Below are 11141 nucleotides of genomic sequence, written 5' to 3' on the forward strand. Positions count from 1 at the left end.
GCTGGGGAAAAATATCGATCTAGAAATGCCCGTTTGAAACGGTCCCAAGTGATGGATACCCCATCATTAAGTTCGAGCAATAGAAGTTCCCTTGTGGAGGTCCACCATTCATCAGCTTCATCTGCCAGCATATAGGTGGCAAACTCCACTTTCTGTTCATCCGTACAAAACAGAGCCCTGAAAATCTTCTCAATTCTTTTGATCCAACTTTCTGCATCAAGTGCTTCTGCTCTACCGTCAAAAGTCGGAGGATGCTGCTGTGTGAACTGGTTTAGGGTACAACCGCCCCTGGGAGTCTTGGCTACCAAGCCTTCTTCGTCAACAAAATACCGGAGAAGTCTGGTAGCAGCAGCAGCTAACACCTCAGGTTCATTAGGTGGAGGTTCCGAGGAACCTTCAGGATGCACGTTACGTCTAGCCGGTGCCATTATCTAACAACACCAATCATCCAATAAGCAAGTAATAATTCAATCATTCAATCATTCAATCAAGCAAAACAAACCAACAACAACAATCACGATAATAGATAACTTCCTTTGAACTTCGAGCTGGCCAGGAGTCATCCTAGGTATTTTCTATACTAGAATCATATCTTCTAAAAGTCTACAGAATCTCTCAACCTGGCTCTGATACCAATTGTAACACCCCCTTCCCGTAGGATAGAGATATTACTAACATTTAAAACATAATGCCCGGTAAAGAGATTCATAACCTGAATTACCTCATTTATTGAAATTCATCAAAACGCGAAACTGAATTGAACATGATTGTTTTTGGAAACTGAACGAAATATAAAGAAACATAAACTAATCCTATGCATGACATAAAAGAAATCTAACTCTGGTGATAAAATCACTTATTCATTCCTAAGTCTTGGTACTAGATCTATTCCTGGCCATCCAGCTCTTCATCATCATAGACATGATCTGCGAGAATCAGACATGAAAGAAAACAAGAAACACACAAACATAATGAGTTGAATACTCAGTAAGTAGTACATCGTATCGTAAAATATAGTCCTTGCCTAACATACAATTCATTTCTAGGATACCCTTCAGAACGCACATACAACTTCATGAATTACAATCAAATAAGTAACATGATCTTCTGAAAGACTTTACATACATATATCATCACAGATTTACATGGCACACATTTTCATTATTAACATAAGCGGAAGCATATATGAACAAAATCATGTCATTGTGAATGCATAACATCTTGGTTATCTTGTATTAACATGAAGTGAAACACGCTTGTGTCCGTGTTTCCCCTTATCTGGCATGACATGGAGTGAAACACGCTTGAGTCCGTGTTTCACTTAACTTGCATAACATGGAGTGAAACACGCTTGAGTCCGTGTTCCACTTAACTTGCATAACATGGAGTGAAACACGCTTGAGTCCGTGTTCCACTTAACTTGCATAACATGGAGTGAAACACGCTTGAGTCCGTGTTCCACTTAACTTGCATAACAATGAAACACGCTTGAGTCCGCGTTTCATTTAACTTGTGGTTAACCACGCTTGAGTCCGTGGTACCGTTACATTTCTTATCTTTCTTAATGCATGAGATTTGATTAGGCTTCATGAACATCCCTAACATGGCATAATCTTGTACATGGTAATATGACATGGCATGGCATATTCTCGTACATGACATATTCTTGTATGATTTAACATGGCATATCTTTGTACATGGCATATTCTTGTATGATTTAGCATGGCATAGTATATCGTGATATTACATAACATGCTATGAATGTTTTATGACGTTCCAAGGCATACATGATCCCGGTACTACTTGAACATGGCATACATGGTTTAAGTATTACACAAACATGGCATATATAACCTAAGCATTTCATGAACATGGCTTGCGTAATCTGACTATTACATGGCATACTTGACTTTGAACTACTACTTTAACATTTCATGACTTTCATGTGAATTTAGTAACATTAAATCAATCAACAATAAATTCATTCACTCAAGCATAATCTCATATTTCATCAAGATCGAAAAGTAAACTAACCTTGACTTGTCTTTTAGTGTAGCGTAGTTAACAATCATAAGCACTTCACCGTTTTATACATAATAATAATATTCACCATACGCATTTATTAATATGATCATACTATTTACCTCTTAGCGCTGCTTCCTGATTTCCAATTTGTAGCGCGTTACCTATACAAGGTACTAATCGTCACTAACTTTAAAAAAAAAAGAACGTGTCATAGCATTCTAAATACTTAAAATCATATATCATAATATTATTCAAAACTCATAACATGTTCCTTAACTTCTATTTAAATTATAACTTAATAATTTTATAAAATCTTAATTAAAAGTCAATTGGAATATTAACTAAATAATAGACTCAAAAGATACTTACAAAATATACTTTAAAATTTATGCTTTAAAATCCTTTAAATACTTATCTATACAAATAAGCATATGACTAACATATTTATTCAATTAAAAGCTCCGGCCTACAAAATAATCAGCCCAATTTAAACCTTAGGCTCGCATGAAAACAACCCACTTAACTCAAAACTATAGTTTCTGAAATAACTCAAGTCCAACCAGATTTATAAATCAGTCAAGATACAACTAAGTCCAGTCCCAATAAACTCAGCCTAGAAGAAAGGGTATTTTGGGAAAAACTAAAGCAAAAGGATTAAAAAGGAAACAGGCTTACGGGAGAGAGAGAACTGCGCGATGCTCACCGAGGGAGAGCAGTGCGCGACGGCGGCTCAGGGGCTGGGAGTGACCGGCAACGTGACTGGGGGATCCCTATGGTGGTGCGACACCGAGAGAGGGAGAGAGAGAGAACAAGTGAGAGTTTAGAGAGAGATGGGTTTGAAACTCAAATAACCGAAATGGAGGAAGGTGGCGCGCGGCAGCAGGGGCTTACCTGAGGGGGTGGGTTCAACGGGGTTGAGATGGCCGGCGTTTTCTGGCGCCGAGGGTAGGGCTCCGACGTCCGAGGGTGGTCGGTGATGACTGGGCAGCAAAGGCTCAAGTGGAAAAAAAATAAGTTGTTTCTCTGGTATTTTGAGGTGAGCAACACAGAGGTTTAGTGAGTTTCTTATAGGCGACGGGAGTAGACGACGTGAACTCTTAGGAGATTGGCTGAAATTTGAAATTGCCTAAACTTTAGGAACCGACTCTTTCGTGGATACAGTTTCTGAGAGGGTTTGAATTGGAGTTGATCACATACTTTGGAAACCGAAACTAGCACGGGGACAAGTGGATAGAATATTTGAAGTTTTAAAAGGAAATGAATCACTAAAACGATCTGTTTGTTATCACAAAAATATAAAATAAAAAAATAAATATAAAGAAAATAAAATACCAATAAATACATAAATATAATACTAGCTTTAAATCCTAAATTTAGACTCGTATGTTACATGGTGGGCCACGCTTAGGTCCTTGGTTTGCACATCCACCCATAATGTAAGGCCAATCTTAACTTACTTATCTTTCACATGAATTCTTACTTATCTTATCATGATGCATATGAACATTTTGACTTCATGACTTTCATGGCAATGTTACTCATATGCATGACATATCATTGATCATGGCATATTAACATGAATTTTACATAATCATTTCATAAACTACATAACATGACATGAGCATTACATGGCATAGCATAACATAAGCATTCCATACATAACGTAACAGACATACCATTCAGCATAACATACGTAAGTGCATCATACACATATGATCATAATTCACTGAGGGTTCATAAAGAGGGGCTAACCTTGAATTAGCCGTACATAGGTGAACAACTCTTTTTCATGCAGACTATAATAATTATAGCACACATAAAAGTTATGATCATGCTACTTACCTCTTAGTGTTACTTCCTGAATCCTACTTCGTAGCTCGTTACCAAGAGAAAAGGGAGGTGCGACGGTGGGTTTGGGTGCCCGGACTGAATCACTTTCACGGTGGCTTCCTCTCTGTGCGATGGCAAAGTTCAGGACAGCGAGTCTGATGGAAAGTGGCTGACTGGCAGTTTCTGTGGCTGTCGAGTGGTCTTCCGACTTTCTCATCGGCGTGTTCTGTGCTGGTTTACAGAGAGGTGGCTGTGGTTTGCTGTGAGAGTGGGTTGGCTGGAAAAATGGAAGTCTCGGGTTGCTGTGATGAAAGAATGGTAGCTTGGTTGTGGCTTGTGGCTTGGTATGGGAAGAAATTTTGATTTCACTTAGGGTAGGTTCTGGCCGTGAGGGCTTGCTGGCGTGAAGGAGGAAATTTTGTGGAGGAAAGAGAGGATTTATAAGTGAGGGTTTTTGGCACTCAAATCCTTCGGTTACCAATTAGGAAATTATTCAAACTAGGAAATCATTAGAGGGATATATGAATAAAATTACCACCTCAACATAAAAGCAGATTTTATTAAAAATACTAGAGATACTACTAATAATAATAATTATTATAAAAATAATAATTCTAAACCCTAATTTAGACCTCCGTATGTTACAGAAAAGGCATTACGTACATGAAATATGAGTGTCTTGCATAAAAGGTCCTAGGGCCTACATTGATCGCCTTATCCTCTTACCGAATGCAGGATCATTGTCTCTGCTAGTACAGTTGAAAAGGAGAGGTCAAGAAGACTTGGTACTTCCATACTAAATCAAGTTGTACGGGAAGCTCTAGCTTTTAAATCACCTCCAAGGACCCGAGGTGGCAAGAGAGGACGCGTTTATTACTGTACTCAGGTACCTTTTCTTTATGCGATATCATGTTTATATTAGTTCTCTATGTGTATTGTGGGGGTTTTAATGCATAATTTTAGTATGCTAGAACTGAGATACTGAACTAAATTTTGGCAAAACTAGTTTCGTTCAACTCCTGCTATAAGGCTCATGCCTCATGGACCTCTGGTACTGCCCTTTCCAGCAAATTCGAAAATAATTACTAGATTACCCATACTTAAAAATCCTAGAAAACTTGATTAAAACTAAGCCAGAAACTTTTTTATGCAAATAAACATAAGAATAAGACTTTGTAACTAAAACAGCCTAACAAGGTTGCCAATTAGACCCCCACATTGAAACTAGGCCAAAATTCTAAAATCTTTCTGCATTTCATCTAGTTTTATCTTGAGCACTCTGTTGTCTAATCAGAAAAAATAGTATTTAAGAGGTGACTGGGGTTAAGGCTCACTTTCCAAAGAACTGGAAAGCAGAGTGCTACGCCGGGGTGGGGCTGGTTGAGTTGTTTTATAAACCTTTTTCTTCTATACTGCCGAGAATGTAATTTAAGAAGTAATCGTATCAATGAACTTGGTTATCCTTTGTATTTTACTTGATATACTTTTTCAGGCTGCCATAAGGCCACCCACATTTGTTTTCTTTGTTAATGATGCAAAACTTTTCCCTGAGACTTACCGGCGCTATATGGAGAAGAAATTGCGTTCAGACGCAGGGTTTTCTGGTACTCCAATTCGGCTTCTTTGGCGCAGCCGAAGAAAAATGGAAAAAGATGAAGGTCAGTAGCAGCCTTTTTGTAATTACATGCTTGTATCTTTCATGGTTCCCCCCTCCCCATCTCTCTTGGATCATATTTTTGCTGCCATGCCAACCCCTCTGGGTGTAACGTTGCATGCCTTCTTCATTTAAAGGTTTAAGCACGAAAACGATTGCCTATAAATTGTTTTTGTACTTAAACAATTGTGAAGAACCTTGCAAGGGATGTGAATTTAGGGATTTTTTCTTTAGCTCTTTAAGTTTATGGGTGAAGAACCTTGCAAGGGATGGGGGAATACTTGTAATGTTTTGTTTTTCTTTAGCTTGTATTTAGGTATAATCACATGTATACTTCCTGTGCACTTGGCTATGCCTATTTACTTGGAATAAAATTTCTTATTACCTATAAAAAAAAAACAATTGTTTTCGTACAAAACCTATAGGCAAAAAAACAATTTATAGGTTTTGCATGATTATCTTTTGACTCCTGTGTTTTTAATTCTATCGTTTTGCTCCTAGGTTTTACAATTTTGTCAATTAGGCCCCTCCATCAGATTTCCGCTAACTAATCTAACAAAATCGCTGGGCATGGGGCAGATGACGGAGGGATCTATTGATAAAATTGCAAAACTAGCAGAGAAAAACGAGAAAATTGAAAACCTAATAAGCATAAAGATGGGTGTGCAAAATCCAGAGGTTGGTTTTTGTACTCAACCCCGTATTTAAAGTTGGGAGCTTTTGATGATTCCATAAACAAAGAAAACCAGCGTATGATACATGTGGCAGCACCTCTTTTACACAAATTTGCCAATGCATAGACTCACAAAAGCATGATTTTGCATGTCCTTTTTATGGTATGTGTTTCGTTCAGTTGGCATAACAATGCTGGCCTGTTATTTATGCACGTATGGTTTTGCTTGCATGCCTGCTTGCATTTGTATCACGTCATGTTAGGTGATGATCCCATTCTTGATAACAGTGATGATACACATACAATCTTTTCTACAACCCATTTTGCAACTCTTTTTTAAATAGACGGCAATTATGTAAAATTGAGATTCTCATTAAAAAATCTTAAGTATTTTTTGGAAAGTTGCACTACTACATTGCATAGTTAGAAAAGAATCGGGCTACTCTGCCGCCCAAAGTAGCCCGCTCAATGTGACCGCTAGTTCAAATGTTTGTTTTTATTTTTTTCTCATTTTTCTTTTCATATTTTTTTAACATATTTAAATATTTTTAAAAAATAAAAAAATGCACCAATACACTAAAAATCACTTTCTTAATCATTAAGTAAAAAAAAAAAATATTAAATACACAAGTGGTCAAAGTGAGGAGACAAAGTGAGGAGGCAGACTAGCATTTTCCGTTATAAAATAGTTGTAGGAATATCATTATTCTTCTTGATACTGTAGTTTGTGCCTTTGAAATGTCTTGTAAAATGGAATCAGTCCCATTTCCTAATGATTTTTATTATTTCCAGAAGAAAGTATTTTACTTACAATTATTAAAGTCCCACTGAAATGTATAATGAAGTTTAAACGACTATGGTTTTGTTTACAGGCAGAGCTGCAACAAGGACACAAGCAAATTTTGTTGCGCGTGACGGAAATTTGGCATTAGCTTCATGACTAAACAAGATTCTTCCCATCCCACACAACCAAGCTTTTCCTCCCCCTCTCTCTGCTTTTGAGTAAAAAAAGGTTGTTTCCAAGGAAAAATTCCAATGGTTGATTATTGAATGGTCGAGGAGAATCCGGAAAGCTGCTTGTAAATTCCCATGCGTCTCTTGCTGATTGGGAATGGGAGTTAATTATAATTCTGCTGCGAAACCAGTAAAATAAAAGGAGTGACAGTGCGTGCTCTTCTCATGATTAGTGATGCTGGTCATGTGAGCTTGTATGTAAATCAGATATTTAAATCTATAAGAAAGGAGTGGCTTACATTATACCAGGTACATTTGATATGAAATAGCCGATTATTCATTAAATGTGGAGAATGTGTTGTCTAGTTTCTTTGCTTTACCTTGTTTCAGAAGTAATCTTGGATTGGTTGATGACGAACTCTCATAACCATGTGTTTGCTGACATGAATTGACAGGAGTGCCCATTCCTGTTCTTCAGAGGAAACCCATCTTGAGGACCCCATTGAGTTGGGAATACTACTATTAAACCATGGGATCAGTATTTACTATAATCTTTTAACCCAAATACTTTATGAGAGTTGAGCTTGAACAGCTCTTATGCTCTTGCGTGTTACTTTCAAAGTAGACCCGTCCCCATCGTTTGGAATCTGAGTTATGTTTTCTTTCTTGCTCCATCTTCCTTACTGTCGGTACACTTAATGAGGCCTCTCGCCTCGCCTTATTCATTTGAGCCCACCCTCCATTTTAGCTTTATGTGGTTTTCTAGCTTCATCCCTTCTTTATAATTGAGGGCTGTTATGGGTTCTTCTCCTATTACTGTCACTCAACTTCTAGTTTTAAGGAAGTTTCCAATCCATTATAGAGAATTCTAACCTCTAGTTTCACTCATCCTTAACATGTTTTCTTTGTTTAGAGAAAGAGGTTATACATCTAAAACATTAGTGTCCATAAGGCTTGGATTTGGTTATTAATATATTGTTTGAATGAAGTTTGGTGGCATTCGGCCTCCAAGTTGCATGTATTATATAGGCTAGAGATTATTGGTATATTTAATGGATGTATCAGCAGACATGCAAACAGAAGCACGATATCCCCATGTGGGTTTGATTTATGACTTTAACTCTCATGATTCAATAGTTGTCAGACTGCCCTTCAAATTTAATGAAGGTTGGTGTATGGGCATGTTCTCATTTATTTATTGAGTTTTATCGTGTATGAGAAATGCAGTCTCCATGTCTCATAGTAACAATATTGTGTAATTATTGGAAAATGTTGAATCCTGGGATGTTCCCATACTCGCATGAAACTCATTGGTAATTGGGATTAGGACGAGCTTCTGTTATTTCCTTTTCCCTATTTTGAAAACTTCATTGAAATTTAAGGTATAACATGTTGATGGTCGAGCAGGTATGAGCGGTGGGATGAGACACAAAATTTTCATCTCATCTCATCATTATATATTTTTCAAATTCTCATACAAAATATAATAAACAATTTAACTTTTTCAAATCTCAATTTAATTTTTTCAAATCTCAATATAATAATAATACTAAAATATAATATTTTAAACACTAAAATAAAACATAAAATTTTCATCTCACCTTTCAAACTTGTCCAGTTGGGTTATATGAGATTGAAAATGGAAATCGATAATAAAAAAAATTAAATTATAAATTAAATGGATTTAATATGATGCATCAAACTAGTTTATGATAATATGAAGGGTTAAGTACTTGATTAGTCCCTGGATTTTACCCTATTATATTTTAGCTCCTTTGATTTCCAATTTTATCATTAAAATTGGAATTTTTTATCCAGCTTCCGTTAGAAATTAGAATTTCTAAATTTCTAAAAGTAATAAAATTAAAAAAAAAAATTACTTTAAAAAATTAATAAAAAAATAGGGATCTGATCAGAGTCCAAACCCTTAGATTTTATCCAAATGACCCTTAAGTTGTCCCAGACTTGCGGCATGAGTTGTAAACCAGGCGTAACTGGCACGCAACCTTTGTGTTTACAATTACTTATTATTTTTTAGAAAAAGTCTATTTATCATCATCTTTTTAATATTATATACTTCTTTATCATCTAATAATGATGAATCTGTCTCATACTATTTAATATGATTAAAATAGAATGTAAGTGTGGTATATAGTATTATTAAAAAAAAAAAACATGGAAAATAGACAGCATGCATGTGATTACCAAATCCTAGCAGTGAATGGACCAAAGTCCAGGTAGCAGAAATGAGACCATTGAGCTATTAGAAGAAAGAAAAGCAGCAAAAACAGAGCTATTATACTCTTCATTTCAATCAATCTTTATCTGTCCAAATAATACAAAAACCAAAAAAGGTCAGAGCTATTATACTGTCGTGTCTCTGCATTATTCCAGTTGTATTACAACCAAAAACAAACAAATATATATATATATATCCACCCGTCATATTCCATACAATTGTCACCATCAATACTGCTGCGGATTCCAAAATTTGTTTCGAATAGGATAATGTTTTTTCATTTTTTTTATATATATTTTTTAATCATTATAAATATTTTTTAAAAAAATCAAAAATTTATAATATTATTAAAAAATATTTTTTTAATCATTCGATAAAAAAAAAAAAATCCCATTGGGGATAAACTTTGGTCCCGAATTCGGGACCAAAGCATTTCTCATACTTAAAACACCCATCTTTTGCAGTCTACTATTCCCTTGAATTAAGGCCAAACGTCGCATCTAATACAAATTGCTTCTTATTATCAGATATTTAGGTTGTGTTTAGACGTTGAAGTGAGTTGAGTTGAGATGATAAAATATTGTTAGAATATTATTTTTTAATATTATTATTATTTTGAGATTTGAAAAAGTTGAATTGTTTATTATATTTTTTGTTAGAATTTGAAAAAGTTATAATGATGAGTTGAGATAGGTTGATGATCCAAACTCACCCTTAAACAGATGCTTGACAGGTTAAAAAGAAGGGATCTTGCTTGTTTTGCATATGTAGCACGTTCATTATGGCATAGAAGGAATTCCTTAATTCATCAAGAGAAGTTTATTTCACCCAAAATTTTATTTTAGCATGCTATACATGAATGTGATCTATATCAGCAAGCTATGGAGGCCACCACTAGTAACTTTGTCTCAGGTTCAAATGTTGCAATAAGATAGGAAGGACCAACTGAGGGGCATATAAAAATCAACTGGGATATTGCAGTGCATAATCAAGCAAATAAGATTGGAATTGGCATTGTGCTTAGAGATTGGGAAGGATCTGTGTTATTAAGCTTAATGAAGCCTATGTTTTTCTGTTCCAATGCAGATATAGCTGAAGTAAGGGGGTTGTTTGAAGCAGTAAAACTATGTAAGGGTCTCGAACTGATTAAGTGCTTGTTTGAAGGAGATTCTTCAAATGTTGTGTCTGCAATTCATAACCGTAGGGAGCTTGATTATAGTAAAAATCCAATCATAGCAGATATTATACAACTGTTGGATGGTACTGATTGGAGGGTGGAACATGTTAAGAGAAATGCCAACCAAGTTGCACATGCACTTGCAAGAGCTACGGTATCACTAGATGAAGAAAGAATTGATATTGATTCTGTTTGTTCTTCTATTTCTGATCTTGTAATGGCTGATTGCCAACATTATTCATGAATATATATGAGTACTTCTATTTCAAAAAAAACTATATTTTAAAACGAAGAGTATTTTTTTGATGACATGTCATCATTTGATTGATCTTGACGTGGCAAGTGAGTGTCGCTTTAACGTTTTTAGTTAATGAAGTGATGAAACTTGAACATTGAGACCATTTGCACGTGTGAGCAGTAGCCCCTGGAGATGCAACGAGGCTTCTTTTTATTTTTTTGTTTTTTTCATTATTATTATTGTAAGATAAACCATAGGGTTCAAGAGAGCAATTTTCTTACCATTAAATCTTCAAATCATTAGAGTAGTTGGGAATATTTTCCAATTTGAACCATAAAGTTTTAGATTATA

The 11141-nt window shown here is 35.5% G+C and overlaps 1 protein-coding gene across 2 annotated transcripts in view; it reads left to right on the top strand.

Moving 5' to 3' along the window:
* The window catches only part of LOC108998724 (GTPase Der), a 32854-nt gene extending 25339 nt beyond the window's left edge, over positions 1-7515 (top strand). For both annotated transcript variants that reach the window (XM_018975399.2, XM_018975400.2), the window contains 3 exons: positions 4591-4741; positions 5348-5513; positions 7055-7515. In XM_018975399.2, the coding sequence (XP_018830944.1) occupies positions 4591-4741; positions 5348-5513; positions 7055-7122 (385 nt within the window). In that variant the 3' untranslated portion in view covers positions 7123-7515. The remainder of the gene's footprint in view (positions 1-4590; positions 4742-5347; positions 5514-7054) is intronic.
* The last annotated feature ends 3626 nt before the right edge of the window (positions 7516-11141 follow it).

This window comes from Juglans regia, chromosome 14 (genome assembly GCF_001411555.2).
Source record: "Juglans regia cultivar Chandler chromosome 14, Walnut 2.0, whole genome shotgun sequence".
In the NCBI taxonomy this organism is placed as follows: domain Eukaryota; kingdom Viridiplantae; phylum Streptophyta; class Magnoliopsida; order Fagales; family Juglandaceae; genus Juglans; species Juglans regia.